We start from the raw sequence: 19,476 nt of genomic DNA, 5'->3' as shown, positions 1-19,476 counted from the left end.
GTTGCGTTTTTTGCATGCTGCTTTATGTTAATATATTATTCACCCTGTAATTGTAGCAGTCAGATTACCAATCTCCTGTCTCACTCCTCCATGTTTCATCCATGTCTCTCGCATTCCAACATGCATGCTACTTGCCTTTGCAAGCAAGCATAAAACACGTAGCTAGAGTTTTAAAGACACATTGCTCAGTGGGTGGGATAGGACCACCCTGCTTGTATAGTCGTAGGCTTTTCTCCAGAAATAGTATGTTACGTTCCTCCATTGGAGTTACTTCTTTCGTTTGGATCTTACTGGGGTTTAAATCTATCCCTTTTCCTACTCTCTTGCAAATAGCACATCTTGCAGAGTATTCTGTTATTGAAAGAGCTACTGTTTTTTACTGAACTATGCGCACAGAAAGAGAAAGGCATCCAAATATTTGTGAAAAACTTTTAAAACCTAGAAATTAAAAGGAAAATCAAACAGGTTAGCCATTTAAGAAGGAGGAGGGAAAAAGCCTTTATATTTCAGGTACTTGAAAAGAACATGCCCTTTGTGCTTCTGAATTTCGTAATATTCTCCAATTTTTGCAACTTGATGTGTTATTATCTATCACAGCTGCGTGGCCAGCACTCCTTGAGAATCAGAAAAGTAGAGTGCTTAATAAAGTATGTTGCCCTGTTGTTATCTTACTGTCTTACTGTTTTTCTATAGTGCTACTGTGGGGAATCCAGTTAAGGAGACTTAGAAATCGTGGAGGAAAGTACTCAAAATATCATTAAGTCTCTTTAAATGCTTGAGATAAATTACTGTTTAATGAGCTCTCCTTTAGCTTATACAGAATACTGGAGAAAATACTGTATTTTAGCTCACTTTCTTTCTAGACTGTCCACAAAATAATCCTTGATGGCAGTAACCAATGGAGTCTCTTGAGGATTCTCATATACATAAATTAGATATTTGTACTCTTGAGAAGCAGAATGGAGAATGCTGCAGACTTGTAGACCTGTGATATTATTCAAACAGATTGCCAGTGGCTTCTTGGAAAACTGTCCACAATGAAGAATGGCCAAGGATTTCTTTGTACATTAGCATTTGTATTTTAGCGAGTTTAATCTCTGTTCTAGTAAGGAATGAGCACACCTGTCATTGTGTAAAGATAACACTTGTGTGTTGTGTACAAAGATTATTTCACAGGCAAGTTTGCACATGGAAGAATTTTGTATCTGTCTTTTTTCCTGCCAGGGACTTGAAGGAGAGGGATGTTATTAACTAGCATGGACCATTTTTTGGTGATAAACCCAGGGAATTCATAGGATGTTAGTGTACCCATCTTCATGATGTGGAGATAAAATTTTCACAAGCAACAAGTTTTTTTAGGGTAGAGCGCCTACTGTGTGTGCCATTGTATGAAGGCAACAAGAATGAGGTGAATGCCATTTTGCGAGTGTAGTTGCCAAGAGACGAAGGAATTTACTGTGAATTGTATTATTGCTTAAAAAAGGCTCAGTGTTGCTCGGCATTTTCAATGGCCATTACTAATGCCATCTTTCTAGATAATGGGAAAATCTCCTTCAAACCAAATTCTGATCTCTTCATTCTCTCTACTAGCTCAGGCTTTTTCCAGATGATCTACATATAAGGAAAAGGCAGTTGGAAATGAATCATCTAATGTAATGTCTGATTCCACTAGCATTCATTAAATTAATCCAAACCATAGGTGGACCTCCTCACATCCTGCTGAAATACAAAAACAAAGCTGCTCTTTACCTGAGACCTGAACTTAGCTGTGGAGTATATATGCATTAGCCTACAATATCGGGTTTGCGTGGCCAGGTTCTGGTAGCTGAGGGGCTACAGTGGTGGCTTCTGTGAGAAGGTACTAGAAGCTTCTCCCATGTCTGACAGAGCCAAAGCCAGCCAGCTCCAAGATGGACCCACCACTGGCAAAGGCCAAGCCCATCAGCAACACCGGTAGTGCCTCTGGGAGAACAGAGTTAAGAAGGGGAAAAAACTGCTGCACAATAGCAACTGGAGAGAGGAGTGAGAACATGTGAGAGAAACAACCCTGCAGACCCCCAGGTCAGTGAAGAAGGAGGGGGAGGAGATGCTCCAGGCGCCGGAGCAGAGATTCCCCTGCAGCCCATGGTGAAGACCCTGGTGAGGCAGGCTGTCCCCCTGCAGCCCAGGGAGGTCCACGGGGGAGCAGATATCCACCTGCAGCCCAGGGAGGACCCCATGCCGGAGCAGGTGCGTGCCCGAAGGAGGCTGTGACCCCGTGGGAAGCCCACACTGGAGCGGGCTTCTGGCAGGACCTGTGGCCCCATGGAGAGAGAAGCCCATGGTGGAGCAGGTTTTCTGGCAGGACTTGTGACCCCGTCGGGGGACCCATGCCGGAGCAGTGTGCTTGTGAATGATTGCACCCCAGGGAAGGGACCCACGCTGGAGCAGTTCATGAAGAGCTGCAGCCCGTGGGAAGGACCCACGTTGGAGCAGTTTGTGGAGGACTGTCTCCCATGGGAGGGACCCCACGCTGGAGCCGGGGAAGATGTGAGGAGTCCTGCCCCTGAGGAGGAAGGAGCAGCAGAGATTATGTGTGATGAACTGACAGTAAACCCCATTCCCTGTCCCTCTGTGGTGCTGGGGGGAGGAGGTAGAGAAAATTGGGAGTTGAGCCCAGGAAGGAGGGAGGAGCGGGGGGAATGTGTTCTAAGATTTGGTTTTATTTCTCATTACCCTACTCTGATTTGATTGGAAATAAATTAAACTAATTTCCTCAAGTCAAGTCTGTTTTGTCCAGGACCATAATTGGTGATTGATCCTTCCCTGTCCTTGTCTCGACTCATGGTCCTTTCGTTACATTTTCTCTCTCCATCCCACAGAGGCGGAGGAGTGAGCGAGCGGCTGCGTGGTGCTTTGTTGCTGGCTGGGTCTAAACCATGACACCTACAGAGGATAACATCTGTCTGTGTGTTTTGGAGTTTTTTTGTTTATTTTTTTCTCCTAGATCAATATTCTTATTAGTTTGCCTTGCTGTGAAGGATAACTGAAAATATTCTGTGATGAAATCGTCCATATCATCCTGAGTCAACATGTTGCTGCCATGTTCTTGTCTTTGCCCTTGCCTGTAGGTGCTCTCGCACTCTCATTTGTTCATCCTGATACTTACTTGATCCTTTGGTGATCTGGTTTGGAAACTAGGCCAACAGAAAACTGCCCTTGCAAGAAAATAAATAGCATTTGTTTGTTACATTCCTGAAACAGGCTTACTCCAGGTTAGGAGAAGGTTCAGTGGTGGCATAAGGGGACTGGAGTTTTGTCCGGGAGGGAGTGGAGAGGGCAGGATGAGGCATGGCAGTGCCAGCTTGGTTGGTTTAAACACTTACAGACCTGTGTCCTAAATTAAGAAGAGTTAACAGTTTTTGGAGGACTCCAGAAAGTTTTTTGTCAGATGTTCGATCTCACAGATGGAGCAGGTGAAGTATTTGGAAGGGTGATCTATTCCAAACCACCAGTTTTTGAAAAGCCAGCATCTCTGCCAGCTGATGATACTGTGCTTGTGTTTGTCTCTTCAGTATCATATATGCTGCCCTTCAGTATTTGCATTATGGGTATTTCTTAAGTCACTGCAGGCACCTCCCTTGATAATGTTAACTCTTACTTGGGAAAGTTGTTTTCATATGGAGCACTCGGCTGCTTCATCTGAGAGACTGAATGTCCACTGGAAATCCTCTGCTGTGAGCATTCCTGCAATCACTTTCTGGTTGATTGTTTTCATTGGCATCATCTTCCTTGGACAAATTGAGTTAGGTCAGGAGCAAAGGATGGAGAAATGGGGTAACACTGGTTAGGGAAGTAGGGAATTGAATGATCAACTCTGGGTAGAATAGTTGACCATGGAGTTTTGTTGTATTTGACTGCTGTAACTTGGTGTTGAGTGACAAGGTATAACTAAGATGGGATGTATCATCTTTGAAAACACTGCTTATGAGCATACACGATGATGGAAAAGTGTTTGTTGCTTTACAGGCGCAAGCCGCTGAATTCCAGGGCAATCGGGTGATTCTGTAAATAGTGAGAAAGTCAGTGGAAGACCACTGAATTTTTTACTTTTGTTATACCTTGGCTTCCCTTAAAACAGGTTTTGGTGTTTCAGTGTGAGGACTGATTTATGATCTCCTGCCCAGATGGAGCCATTTTGAGGAGATGTTGATTTTGAAATGTTTACTTTTAGCTTATGGCTTATACATAGATTTAAAGTTGCATCAAGATTGCTGCTGCCCCCTCAATTCATATGATAAATCTCATTTAAATTCTTCCTCTTATTGCTTTCATTGTTTTGCATTTATTCTTGGAGCACTTACAAATGCATCCTGTACAATTAATTTACATGTATTTGAATTTAGACAGCATTGTGAAATTCAAACAATCCTATGTGTAGAAACTTATCTGATACTAGCTTTCCTGTATGAAATCCTACTTCTCTCTTTGTGGTTTACCATCACCAGCTGCTTTCTTTTTGTGGTGTGCGTGCATGGACGTGTGTGTGTGTTGCACTTTGTTCAGCCCTTCTTCTTGGGATGCTACATTTAACAGCTTTCTGAAGCAGCAAATTTACCAGTTGTCAGATCTCTAGCTTGTGATTCCTGAGGCTATGTCATGTCAGAACAACCCACGCTCTTTGTGCCTTCTAGCAGAGCTGGAATTCAAAACTGTCTCTTGTTTTGACTTCCCCACAAATAAAAGTTTCCAAATGTACAAGTGGAAAATGACGGCATTATTCTCTGTTCATATATAGGTGGATTTTCAGCATCCACTTGAAGTAGTCAATGGGAAAGTGTGTCGTTGAAGCCAACACATCCCTAAACCTTTAATTACTTGATTATTTTGTTCTGTTTTGTTCTTCTGCTGGCTTGAAAATAGTCTGAAATCTTGCATGAAGGAATTATTATATCAGTTAATTACTGCTAAATGTGGGGGAAAACTAATAGGCTCTCTTCTTTGGAATCTGTTTATCTAGAAAATTATTTCCTTAGATTCACTTTCAGATTTCAGGTACATATTGCTCAAAAATGCATCTCCCCTTCCGTTTGTTACTAGCAAGAAGGCTTTTGTTACTAATTGTATTTCAAAGACGGTAACCTTATAAAGTGGTCAAATTTAGTGTCTCAGGGAAGGCATATGTGAGAATGTAGCTGGGTATTTTCATCTAGCATATAATGGGAAGTCTGTGATAGTCAGCTTTCTCGGATCACAGAACAGAGATGTCTCCATGAAGAAGAGCAGGAGGATTTATGTTCTCCCATTTTCCCAAAGCTCTAGGAGAAGAAACTGGCATTTTGTTTATTTAGTTACTGAATTAAAATATTTACTTTGATATTGTAGAGTGAAAGGTGAGAGAAGTGGTGGTTCAAATATTTTTAATGTTAGATCAGTCCTGTGCATGTTTTCTACTTTTGCTGCTTTGGCAAAATGGTTTTGTTCTTGAAAATAAAGATTTAAGTATTATTCATTATTAAATAGTTGCATGAATAGCTGCAAGGTACTAATTCTGTTTTGGTTTTCGCCGAGGAGATAACAAAGAGATGAGTGATGTTCTTTTCAGGAGTATCTCCTAATATTGGGGATGCATTTTTAAATCAACTTACCTAACCAGTAGAACTGGCAGATGTTTTCAGGAGATGCAAAGTGTTATGTTTTTGTGTGACTGAATTAATGAAAAAGCTTTACTTTTAATGTGTAAAATGTTTGGGGTTGAGAAATGTACCGAATGCCTCCTTAGAAGTCTTACTAAAAATGTGCCGGACACACAAAAATCTTCATTTGTAATTTAGTGAATAAAGCCTTTTTGAATGTTACAAGTTTAATTTAATTCCTCCTTCAGATAGCATGATTTTTTTTTTTTTTTTTTTTTTATCTGTAGGTTCCTTCAGAGAAATCTGAATCCTTTGCATCCATGTTGAGACGCTCTCCTTTAATTCAGATGGGGCCTGCCAAAGATAAAATTGCTATTGGTCGAATATTCCATGTTGTAGAAGATGATCTTTATATAGATTTTGGTGGCAAGTTTCACTGTGTGTGCAAAAGACCAGAAGTAGATGGAAAGTAAGTAATAAACTTACGGTAAGCAATTAACATATGTGAACAACATGCTGAAATGCTTAGCTAATGGGACTTGACTGTCTTCTGCACTAAGCTTGGATAGTTTGTATGAATTTTGTGGTTTAAACTATAGAAGTTAACATATTATGCAGAATGAAAGTGTGATCACAAATAGATCTGCATAGCTCAGACATCATTGTCTTGAATGCAGATTCCTTTGCAAGTTTGCGTTATTGCTATCTAGATTATTCCAATTTATGATGACCAAAGGAAATTACTGGGTGTTTTGTAACTGAGGAAGGGGGAAGACATTATCATCTGAATTGTCAAAATAAGCACTGTTTAGTGAAATACTTGGGAGTTTTGTGAATGTGGAACTTTAATCCCATGTAAATTGTAAGCCTCCTTAGGCAGGAACTATCTATGCTAAATACATATACATGAGGTGATGTACTAGGGAGTTTGCACGTTATATGTGATAACACTGTTTGTAATAGATGATCAGTGCTAATGTGGTCAAATACTCCATATTGTAGAAGAAGATTTTATGTAGATTTTGGTGGCAAATGTCACTGTGTGTCCTGAACTAGAGCAACTGTGGTGGAACTAGTACAGTTGTACTGGGCAATGGAGTAGTTAGAGCTAAAAGATAAGGAAGCAATGAATTCTAGTGGAAATAGCATTTATAAGCTTTCTAAACTGTCTTTAACACCTTATGGTTATGTATTATTCAAAGATATCTTGTGTATTTAATTTGTCTCTAGGTTGCTTTAACACTTAGTTTTTAATACATAGGCAAAATACCATGTTTTTGAATTCATAACATCAGAATATTTTAGTCTATCTCTTTTCCCTCTTTTTTCCTTGAGAGAGGAGGAGCATCTTTGTTAATCTGCAAGATCACTGTGTCTAAAACATTAAGTATTAAAAAGTACTAAATAGTTGATTTTTCTTTTTAAATTACCAGAAATAATCACGTTTGTGTGCAAGTTTGTGATAGTATTTTATCAGAGCATTTGTATGTTCAACTTTCTTTTTCAACAGTTCTATGACTTTCCAAGCAAATGCAATTGATGGCCCAGGATGAACCAAGTCCTTTGTGCCTGTCACATTTGGTAGCAGGCAGAGATTTTCTTAGTCTTTTGTTGCTGCTGTAGTGGTAAAACCCTTATTGCTCTTTGCATCTTTTGCTAACTCTAAATCGAGATGAGCTTTGCCTTTCCCAATCTCATTCTTGCATGCCTGAGGAGTGTTTCTATATTCATCTCAATCTATGACCATTTATTATGTTTTCATGGTAGAGTTCAGACTGAATTTCCTTGTTCAGCTGAGCCAGTCTTCTGCCAGGCTTGCTTGACTCTTGCACAATGGGGAGGACCCTTCTAGAGCATTGAAGAGTTTGTCCTTATAGATCAATGGCCACTTCTGGGCACCTTCTCACATCAGGACAGCTTCTTGTCTACCCCAAATAAACCAAAGTCTGCTGACCTGAAGCCCTGATTTCTCTTCTGCCTCTTGCCTTTCTCACTTTTCTTCAGCATTTAAGCTCTGTCATTGGTGGTCACTGCAGCTGAGGCTGCCTTCAACTACCATGTTCCCAAACAGTTCTTTCCTGCCTGTGAGTAACATGTCCAGCAGAAGACCTGTCCTAGTTAGGCTGTCTGGCACCTCTGGCAAAAAAAACGTCACCGGGGCACTCACTCTGGATTGCTTGCTCCCCTCCATGTTTGTTTCTGCTTGAGCAGACATCAGGACATTTAAAGTCCCCTGTGAGAATCAAGGCCTGCAAAAATGAGGTGGCTTCTGGTGGTTTGAATGAGGCTTCATCCACTCCTTCTTGATCAGACAGCCCATAGCAGACATCCGCTGTGACACTGTCTTTGTCGGTCTCCTTTCTGATTCTGACCCATAGCTCTTCATAGCAAGGCTCCACGCACTCATGCCCTTTTCTTGCTTCCAGTGCAACCTGCTTTACCTTGTCCCATGTTTGCTTGCATGCTTCCTCCCAGGTTTGGGGAGCTGGCAACTTTGTGCATTATCTTCAAATCCGTAATTCGTCCATCTTGTGAATGCTGAGCCTGCCGATCACCATTTCCTTGTGTGGTGTTAATATCTCATTTTGTCACGGTGCTCTGGAATACTTGGGTGGCAAGACAAATTGGGGGAAAGTACCAAAATATGTCTTCCTAAAAAAGCTCACAGGCAGACAAGTGTCTGTCCACTCCTTCCTTGCTCTCATCTTTCTTCTAATGTTGTATGTCTTTTCTTCTGGTGTGCGTTGTGGTGGTGCAGGGGGAAATGAGGCCCAAGAAAACTACTGTTGGAGCAGATGCTTCAGAGTCAGTTGACCATTGAACGCTGGGACCATAAGCCTGGGGCTGAGAGGATCTAGGCCCAAAAATTTATATTTTTGGCCGCCTGTTATAATAAAAAACAAGCAGATCCACATAAGGCTTGTTTACACTTCCTCTTGCTGCTTTTAAGTGGGCGTGGAGACAGGGAACTTAACAGCCTGGGCATTTTTAATGGAATAAAATTTGGAACTAAAGGCAGTAGTTCACAAAATTATACAGACAGCATTTACAATGTTGAGGATGTAGTGGCAGTGGAAGTAGTAGTGTTGATACCGTATATCTAATGGACTTAGAGCATTCATTTGAGGTATAGGTGACTGATTCAAATCCCCTTTCTCCTCAATTCAGTCCAGGAACCTAAATTTGTCTCTGACTTCTTAAGTATTTAAACACTATACAGACCGAATCCTCTAAATAAAAATATTTGTATAAAAAACCAAATAATTTAAATAAATCTTGCCACCTTCTTCCAATTCATTGTCTTTCTGGAATTGGAATTGCAAAAATTTACCTAGATGTACAAAAAATTGCAGTCACAGGTGATGTTTTGTTCTGTTGTTTAGCTTGTAGCTTGTCATAAGGTGTTGTGTCATGTAACATAGTTGTACCAGTTCATTTCTAACTGAGAGTTGTAACACAAAATCTGCAAAGTACTTGTGAGTCAAAAATAAACATGGAAAACTGCTGTCTTACGTTGCTGTGTATGTCATCAATAGCATTCAGGTGCTGCTGAGTTTGGGTCACCCTGCATATTAAAAAGTAGTGGGAAGACTTACGCCTTTGCCTCTACAATTGCTGTGATCTGCTTACATAGTAAAGACAGCTGCTCACTGATTTACAGGGTAAAGTTTGCCTTATCAAAACAAATACAATCTCTTCATATCCTGGCCTCTTAGTAAGTGCGAAGGCTTAGAGTCTTTTGATGGATGCTGACTTCTCTGGAAGGCAATAACTGCTTTTGATCACCAGAAGAAAGGTCAAACTACTGCTAGAGTATCTTCTACCAAAGTGTGAAAGTAACTGGGTAGAATTTGCCGTGTGTATTTAGATCTGTACCAGCTTACATTGGTGACAGCAGTAAGACTTTGTTACTGTTATTTTGATTCACTTGGTTACAAAAGTGACTTTATTACCATATTGTACGTGCATGTAATCCGTAGAACTGTTTACTGTTTTGTTTACAAAATATTTATTGTTTGTGTCAAGGAGAAGAATGGGCATTTTAATTTACAGATAACATGATTTCTTGAAGGCCATCAGTTCAGGACAGAAGAATCAGATTTAATCTTCAGACATGGAAATTCATGATACTGTTTTTATAAAGTCAGTCTTGAGAGAATGGCTCTTCCAGTACCTGTATTCTGATACTGATCTTTGGTTTTACTGTATTGTCTTTTCAGGCATTTGGCAACTCCTCCAAAATACTAGTTTAGCATCTTTAAAGGAAAAAAACCCTCTCTCTTGCCATTTATGTAAGGATGTATCTCCATGAGGACATGTGCTTTCGATATTTCCTCGGTCATTTGGCTTTCTTCTCACCAGAACTCAACTATCTTCATAATACTATAATACAACTTTCTTTTTGTTATACAATGTCCTTTGCTCTTTGAAAGTGCTAGAAGTTACTTGAAAAGAAACAAAAATCCTACAAAAGGTTCTTGTTTGTAAAGCTTGTTCTCTTAAACTGCTCAGTCTGATCCTAACAGTTGCGATTTCTTGGGATGTCCAAGCAAAAGACCCTGTAGTGCTACCACCATGAGGCCAGAAAAAAGGATTCCACCCTCAAGACTCTGATAAATGAACAACTACAAAAAAAGGTGTCCCTCACTTGGAAAATTTGAAGTAGCTACATAAATACATTTTTTCCATCAGTTCTTCTAAACTTCAACCTTTAAAAAAAAAAGCAAACCCAAACCCAAACAAACCACCACAAACTATTAAGTAAAAAGAAACTTTAGAACAGTAAGGATACAAAATTTAAATTGAATAAACATTTGAAGAACCTGCTAGCTATTTTCTTTTGGTTTCCACTGATTGTTTTCCTTCTTCCTATCTATCCTCTTTGGGAAAGCTGTTTCACAGGATTGCAAAAAGTATTTCATTATCAGCATTGGTGCATCAGCTTAGTTAGAGACCAAAAATATTGTTGGTAAAATCTCACTGGGGTTAGGCAAGGGTGTATTTGGTTATAAATATCAACAGCATTTTGTTATTTGGCATTTGTTTAATGTGACAGGAGTATTTATTACCCTTATGATTTCAAGGTCTTATTTAATATGTGTTGTACTTATTTAATATATACTGTAATTAGTAAAAACATGTTTCTTGATACAGTTTGACTGAAATGCTGTATTAAATTTGTGTGTTATGTCAACAACATATAGCAATTCTGTAAAGCATCCAGAGTTTATATAAATGAGAAACGGTCTGTAGGAAAGTAAAGGTAAAGTAACTTTCCAGCTATAGGAAGAAAGTGGTGTGGGTTTTTTTTCTTTCTTTTAACATGCGGAGGAAATGAAGTCCTAAAGAGGAAAGTGTCTGTCTTAGATCTCCAAATGAGCAGCAACTTAATCCGTGGCAAAAAGGTGCTGTTACAACCTGCTTCTGCCATTATCAGATGGAATTCCTAAGAACCAGAAAATGTGGGAAGGGGTTGTGCTGACACTGCCTGTTGCATGGTCTGCACCTGTACTGTTAATGACCAACTTCCATCAAAAGCACAATGGCTTTCAGCAGTTTTCTAAAATGTAGGATTGTGGGACCAGCTTCCACAGAGGATTAAACTGCACCTCTCCATGCCAGTGTAATGAAGCTTTATTTCAAACACTGCTGTAACCCTCCAGCAACTCCAGTATTATCAGGCTGTAGGATCAGAAAGACACTTCCTTTATGTTTGAGTATGCAGCTGGTGCAGGGATTTCCAGTATATCCTGTGGCAATTTTACTTGACACCTTTTATACTGTGCATATTTGCCAAACATTAATAGTAGAGATGGGAAGAAATCATTTGATGCCGGTTGTGATTTAGAACACGACAGCTTAATGAGCATCATAAAACATTACCTAATGCTGTTTCTGTAAATTGTGTAAAAATATTTACACTGTTTGAATGGTTGCCAGGGTGAATTTTATTTGGGAAACATTTGAAATTCTTTTCTTTTTGTTCTATTTAAAAAATATTTTATAGATAAGGGCAGAATGGAATCAAATTAAGAATAATGTATCTTTTTAGACTAGGTAGTGTGAATAAGGCTGCCTCTTTTCTAGCACATTCATTTTATTAAGACAGTCTTAATTTTAAGTTAAGTATTAGGTGAATCTGTTTAAAAGGTCTTGTAAGATTAAAAAAATCAATTTCTGAAAAAAAACCCAGAGGTGCATGGAGAGAGAAGCTCTTCAGGGGGCAGGATTTCAGTAAGACACCATTTGATTTAGTTCCAGCTTGTCTATTAAACAAAGTCACTGCACGTTAAGCTGGAGGGTGAGTTTGGAGTTAACTGCTTAATTTTGATGCCATGTGAATATGCTTCTTGAACAATTAGTGCATCTTTCAACCAGAATGAGCTACCTCACACAAAGCACCAAATAAGCTACCTTGCTCTCAGTGTGAAGCAAACATACTTGCACAAGGGAAGATGTCAGTGTGCAGTAAATTCACCCTTTGCTTGCTGAACCCTAGTTTCCCTGACTCCTGTGTGTATAATGGTGCAAGATTACTATGGAAAGGTTTAGAGAGATGATGTTAAAGATACAACCTTTCTATCGCTTTCCTTTAAGTAAAAACCGTACAACTGGCAGGCTGCTGGCCTCACAGAGACCCAACACTCTGCTCCCTTCCCCGGGGCCTTCATTCTTTCATTGCCAGAGGAATCACAAGCATCAAATCAAATTCATGCTTATCCTGGTGTCTGTGATGAACTGGAAGCAAAGTCTCTGAGTAGCAGTATGGGCCACCCATAGGATACAGATCTGGTGGCAGTGGAGAGACTTGATGTTTTCCTTAGTGTCCTGTAGAGCTGCTGACTGGAGTGGTGCTGTTCTGGCAGCCTGGCACATCCCACAGCTTTCATGTCGAACTTTGAATGTTGATGGAACTATTACTGCTCAAAAAAAAAAAAAAAAAAGGGTAATTAATGTGATATATAAAGGAAACATTTCTTGCTGCAGTAATGCTGATTTCAGTTTTCAGTGTTTGTTTTTACAGTGGTCTACTTCCTTTTTAGTGTCTGTTGCCAGCAAAATAGCATCTATCTGTAATGTGTAGATCTCGAGGGTAAAGAAGGAAATTGCTAACCAGCAGTACAAGTGATAATGATAAATGATGCTTTTGCAAGTACAATTTTCAAACTCATGCAGATGCAGAAAAAATAGGTCATATGAAAGAGACTGAAAACCTGTAGCAACTTAGTAATTTTTTTTTTTTTTTAATTATTAATGCATGTTGAAGGTACTGGTAAAAATGCACACCATGCTGGGTCAGTGTGCAAAATTGCTTTTGATTTCTGTGAGTGGTGTAGTTTTGCTTAGACAAGGCTCAAAGTCTACTGAGGAAAATTTTTTTAACTCCCACTTCTGGTGAGCAGAATTAACACAGTATCTATACTAGCAGCATTTTCTCATTCTATTTATGTGTCCAAATTGTTGCTGTTAGCTCATGAGCGTTGTATCAGTGGTTTCCTCTGCTGCTTCACTTCTTCTGATGTAGTTTTCATTCCCAACAGTCTTTTTCTCACAAGTCTTTCTAGTAGTAACTACACTGTACGAAAAATCTTATAAGAAGATAGAGAAAATGCATAACCAGTCTTACAGGGAATACATTGTCTTCCTTCCATCATCTTTTGCTGCCATTGCCTTGTTAATGTGCTCTGTTGTTAACTGTTTGTACCCCTTCCATGCTTGTTCTTTGTATTCTTTTTTTCCAGTACTGATTGCTAATATGTATTTCAAGTATAAATATAATGTAGTTACATTTATAATTAATTCCAATTTTATATTATTATATTTATTCAGTATTATATGTTAGTAAGCCTTTTTAGGTTGCATATTATTGCTCACCTTTTTACCAATGTTATTCCACTGAACTGTTAGAATTTGCAGTTTTGTTTTGTGTTTTTAAGCAGTCACCATGTTTTAAAGGTCACTGTATTGCAGCAGTATATGATATGTTCCTTCTAATAATGCTTTTGGAAAGTTTTATAAATAATTTTTGCTCATTTATACATGATTAAAGCAGAAATTACATAACTTATTAAAATACCTATTAACATAATCTTATTTAGTCAACATGAACACTTACCTGGCCTTTCACACAAAATTTGCTGTATTTTTTTGTCATCAGTTCTGATTGTTTTTGTTTTGTTTTGAAAGTATTTCTTGCCTATTAAAAAAAAAAAAAGTAGTGGCATAAGTAAGCAACCTGGGAGAATTTGGTAAGTTTATAGAATTATAGAACTGTAGAATCATTTAGGTTGGAAAAGACCTTCACGATCATTGAGTCCAACCATCATCCATGCCCACTAACCATGTTCTGAAGTGCCTTGTCTATGCACTTTTTCAGCACCTCCAGAGAAGGTGACTTAACCACTTCCCTGGGCATGCTGTTCCAATGCCTGACAACCTTTTCAGTAAAGAATTTTTTCCTAATATCCAATCTAAACCTCCCCTGCTGCAACTTGAGGCCATTTGCTGTCATCCTATCACTAGTTACTTGATAGAAGAGACCAGTATCCACCTCACTACAACCTCTTTCAGGTAGTTGTAGAGAGCGATAAGGTCTCCCCTCAGCCTCCTTTTCTCCAGACTAAACAACCCCAGTTCCCTCAGCCGCTCCTCATAAGACTTGTGCTCCAGGCCCCTCACCAGCTTGGTTGCCCTTCTCTGGACATGCTCCAGCACCTCAATGTCTTTCCTGTAGTGAGGGGCCCCAAACCGAACACAGGACTCGAGGTGCGGCCTCACCAGTGCCAAGTACAGGGGAACAACCACCTCCCTGCTCCTGCTGGCCACACTATTTCTGATACAGGCCAGGATGCCGTTGGCCTTCTTGGCCACCTGGGCACACTGCTGGCTCATATTCAGCCGGCTGTCAAGCAGTACCCTCAGGTCTTTTTCTGCCGGGCAGCTTTCCAGCCACTCTTCCCCAAGCCTGTAGCGCTGCGTGGGGTTGCTGTGACCGAAGTGCAGGACCCGGCACTTGGCCTTGTTGAACTTCATACGATTGGCTTCAGCCCATTGATCCAGCCTGTCCAGATCCCTCTGTAGAGCCTTCCTACCCTCAAGCAGATCACCACTCCCTCCAACTTGGTGTCATCTGCAAACTTGCTAAGGGTGCATTCAATCCCCTCATCCAAATCATCAATAAAGATATTAAACAGAACAGGGCCCAACACCGAGCCCTGGGGAACACCACTTGTGACCCGCTGCCAACTGGATTTAACTCCATTCACCACAACCCTCTGGCCTCATCTATCCATCCAGTTTTATATGACAATGATTTCCATTGTGCCTATTATTCAAATGGTTTATGTCCATCAGTGCTGTGTTGCCAGTACATTTGTAATACTAAATCGCTATCTGAAATCAAAGCAATCTTCATACTTTGCTGCTCCTTCCTCACTCTCCTTAGCTTCTAAGTTGTCCTGCCTATCAGGTAAGCACCTTCTTATTGGAGGGCAAAATTCCTCTGCATTCTGAAAGATGAACTTAGACCATACTATTTTTGAATGGTTGAATAATTATGACCTGGTTAAATTTGCTGAAGTATAAAACAAAGTGTGCACACACACTTTCCTGAATTTCTTCCAGTTTGTATCTTTTATGGAAAACATAACCAGACAGCCAGTCTCCACACTGTGAAAACCAGTCTCTTTCTGTGATTAAAATTACGAGAATGTCATGTTGAAATTCTCTGGGGACCAAGGTGGTTTGCACTAGTCATCAGCAAACTTGGGTTTTGGCACTGTGGTCAGCCTTTGGTCTCAAGATTGCCTGAATTCCAGGGAGAAATGGTAAGCAGGACTGATCTTATCCTGTTCCCACATACCAACATTGCAACTTAAAAAGGAAGCCTTATTGTTTATATTGAAGAGGGCTGTTGTGGTTTAACCCCAGCCAGCAACTAAGCCCCACACAGCCGCTCACTCACTCCCCCCCGGTGGGGTGGGGGAGAAAATTGGAAGGGTAAAAGTGAGAAAACTCGTGGGTTGAGATAAATACAGTTTAGTAGGTAAAGCAAAAGTCACGCATGCAAGCAAAGCAGAACAAGGAATTCATTCCCCACTTCCCATGGGCAGGCAGGTGTTCAGCCATTTCCAGGAAAGCAGAGCTCCGTCACACCTAACGGTGACTGGGGAAGATAAAGGCTGTAACTCCAAATTTCCCCCCTTCCCTCTTCTTCCCCCAGCTGTATATGCCGAGCATGATGTCATATGGTCTGGCATATCCCTGTGGTCCGTTGGGGTCAGCTGTCCCAGCCGTGTCCCCCCCAACTCCTTGTGCCCCCCCAGTCTCCTCGCTGGTGGGGTGGGGTGAGGAGCAGAAAAGGCCTTGGCTCTGTGTAGGCACTGCTCAGCAGTAACGAAAACATCCCTGTGTTATCAACACTGTTTCCAGCACAAATCCAAAACATAGTCCCATACTAGCTACTGTGAAGAAAATTAACTCTATCCCAGCCAAAGCCAGCACAAGGGCTAAATTCAAGGAGGTGGCATGAACTCCCTTTTCTACAAAGCTTCCATATAGTGCAATTCGCCATTGCTCCAAGCCCAAACAATGCATGCGGTGCCACTCTGTCTGCTGTCTAACAATTTCAGCTCTCTTTTTTTAAAACAGGCACGCAGAATAGCTGTGTGATTGCAAACTTAATCTGTGTACTTCAGCAAATAACCTCTAACTTATTTATAGCAGCATGCATTTTGGAAATTATAGCATTTTTATCCCCTATGGACATAGCTTATTATTTGCTTGGTTACTTTACAATTGTGACTGTTTTTGCCACCCACTGTATATCGTTCTTCAGCGGTTATTTTCAACCACAAATGGACGTGTTGGCTTTGTGTGGTTCTGTAATACACAAGACTGTGCTTCCAGAGTTCCTGGAGCCCAAAGTCTGTAAACAGTTTTTTGGACTAGACTGTAAATTTTTCATCCCAGATAGATACTTTAGAGTTTAGTTAATGTAATAATACCATGGGACAGGTGTTGGTTATCAAAAGTACAATTAATCCATATTAATGAGGCACCCTACTCAGTATATGGTATGGAGTATGCAGCATAGACCTAGGATTATGGCCACAGCAGTGTATGCGAGCCTGATAATCACTTTTTCATCGTTTTCACTTCTGTTATTAGTTGAAAGTAGTAGAGAGTTAGGGGATTTGATGGCCTTTGGAGGAAAAAAACCCTCAAAACCAGTAGCATTTATTGGTGAAAACTTTGTGCCAACTCTGTCTTCCCAGGGCATCATGATAAATGGGAGATGGAATACGCTGTATAAAATGTCTTGGGAGAACAAAGCAGTCCATAGGTGGCCTGGAGCTTTTTTGGCAGTGTCAAAGTCTGTAAATACTCTTTAAGCCACACTTTTTCTCATATGTGGACGTGCACACATACACGATAGGAAAAAAAGGCTTGGGAAACTTATTACTGCATTGGAAGGCTTGAGTGTTGTCTTTAGAAGGTGAGTTAGGTTAACTCTCTCTTTTCCCCTAATCCAGGTGTTGGCTGTCAAGAACGGTAGAAACTAGAATTATAAACTCCTGACTTGGCAGAAGAATTAAAATTGCTTCTAGTATTTTGTTTTGAAATTGATGAGAATAAATGACTTGAATCGCTGTATGCAGCATGTTTGGAAATTCTTTCCCCCCTACACTCACACACTTTGAGAAAGCCTTGCTGTTTGCATGCAGGGAGGAGCGCTCTCAGTTAAATACTTCTAGTAAAGTATAATTAATTACCTCAGTAGCTAGACAAGACTCAAGGAATCTCAGCCATTCCAGATGTAGAAAGTTATGAATTTTAGTGAAAAACTTAACCCTCCCCAACATGTATCACTGACCAGTGACTGGGTGACAGCGGATGAGATAGGGACATGCCAGTTATGTAGGTGTGTGGTACTTTTCAGGGGTACAGGGAACTGTATTTTACTAAACCACAGAGCAAGGTGCAGATGTTTCTGGCTTAAAGTCTGGTCAGTTTGACCTGTTCCTGTCACAGAGGTAAGGGCTAGATGAAAAAAACAGTCCAAGTTACCGAAGCAGTGTAACTGCTTTATTAGGTTGGGTGTAACTGTGCGCTAAACCCTCTTCTTAGCATAATGAGTTGAGCTGCTGTGCTGCACTGATGTGGCCTTTGATTTCAGTTTTGGAGCCAGCTTGGTCTAAACTAGCTCATGGGCTCTGCATGGCAATCCACCAAGAGGTGTAGACTTGCCCAAAGACAGAAGCTATTTAGTTTCTAGGTTGAGAAACTGAATTAATGATTGTTTGGACCAAATGTGAATTATAAGTCTTCATGTAACTTGGATGTTACTCAGGAAAATTAATGCTATCATATAACCATGGAGTGGTAATTATTCATCCCTCTGGAATAGTTTCAGTAAGCGAGTCTGAGTAGGGAATTAACACAGCTAGGGAAACACTCTGCAGGTAATATATCAACCTCGAGCTCTTCAGAAGGCATGAGTCAAGCCTCCCACAAATCATGATATTAAAGTTGTTTTTATTTTTTGTTTTATTTCTTTTTGGATTCTTTAGTCTTTAGATTCACATCACTTTTTTTTTTTTAACTTGGCAGAGTAGGAATTTTTAATTAAACCAACTTTTTGTAAAAGGCAGTTGAGCTTCTTGTGTAACAGTATAACTGCAAGAACCAAGACTTTAAGACACTAAATATCAGAAAGATACGATAAAGTTGTTAATATTAGCAAAGCTAGAGGTGTTGTACAGAATTATTTTACTGATAATTCTTTTCAGTCTGCTACATAAGATTACTCAAGCTGGAGGCCAGTAACCAGCAGTGTACCCCAGGGGTCAATACCGGGTCCAGTCCTGTTTAACATCTTCATTAATGACCTCAGTGGTAGGACAGAGTGTACCCTCAGCAAATTTGCATAGAATACAAAACTCAGAGGAGTTGTTACACAGGGTAGTTGTGCTACCATCCAGAGGGACCTCGACAGGCTGGAGAAATGGGCTGACAGGAACCTTATGAAGTTCAACGAAGAGAAGTGCTAAGTCCTTCCGCTGGGGAGGAGCAACCCCCAGCACCAGTAGGTGCTGGGGCCACCCGGCCGGAAAGCAGCTTGGCAGAAAAGGCCCTGGGGGTCCTGGTGGACACCAAGTTGAACCTGAGCCAGCAACGCACTCTTGCAGCAAAGATGGCTAATGCTGTCCTTGGCTGCATTAGATGAAGTATCGCCAGCAGGTGGAGGGAGGTGACCCTTCTCCTCCACTCAGCCCTGGTGAGGCCACACCTGGAGTGCTGTGTCCAGTTTTGGGCTCCTCAGTTCAAGAGACGTTCCAGTGAAGGGCCCCTAAGATGATGAAGGGGCTGGAGCATCCTTTGAGGAAAGGCAGAGAGACCTGGGACTTCAGTCTGGAGAAGAGAAGGCTCAGCAGGATCTCATCAATGTCTATAAGTACCTGAAGGGAGGGTGCAAAGAGGACAGAGCCAGGCTCTTGTCAGTGGTGCCCAGTGACAGAACTGGAGGCAATGGGCACACACTGAAACACGGGAGGTTCCCTCTGAACATCAGGGAACTCTTTTTCACTGTGAGGGTGACCGAGCACTGGCACAGGTTGCCCAGAGAGGCTGTGGAGTCTCCATCCTTGGAGATATTTAGAAGCTGTGGCCATTGATGATTTAGTCACGCATTTGTATTTGCTGTACTGTCTGTACAGACGGATGGTTCATCGGAGTGGGTGTTGACTGCCACTTGGAATAGGCCCAAAAGACTGATAAAATTAATTCCGTTACTCCTACACACCAAACTCCTGACAGCTGCTTTCTGTAACTTCTTGTCAGCCTATTTAGGTGCTGTTAC

At 40.8% G+C, this 19,476-nt stretch overlaps 1 protein-coding gene across 1 annotated transcript in view; it reads left to right on the top strand.

Annotated features, from left to right (window-relative positions):
- Positions 1–19,476, top strand: part of TPD52 (tumor protein D52) — a 130,023-nt gene that overhangs the window by 57,107 nt on the left and 53,440 nt on the right. Inside the window, exon 6 of the mRNA XM_049823490.1 lies at positions 5,903–6,084. Coding sequence (XP_049679447.1) covers positions 5,903–6,084 — 182 coding nt within the window. The remainder of the gene's footprint in view (positions 1–5,902; positions 6,085–19,476) is intronic.

The sequence above is a fragment of the Accipiter gentilis genome, chromosome 2, assembly GCF_929443795.1.
Source record: "Accipiter gentilis chromosome 2, bAccGen1.1, whole genome shotgun sequence".
In the NCBI taxonomy this organism is placed as follows: Eukaryota; Metazoa; Chordata; class Aves; order Accipitriformes; family Accipitridae; genus Astur; species Astur gentilis.
This window is presented reverse-complemented; position numbering and strand designations above follow the sequence as displayed.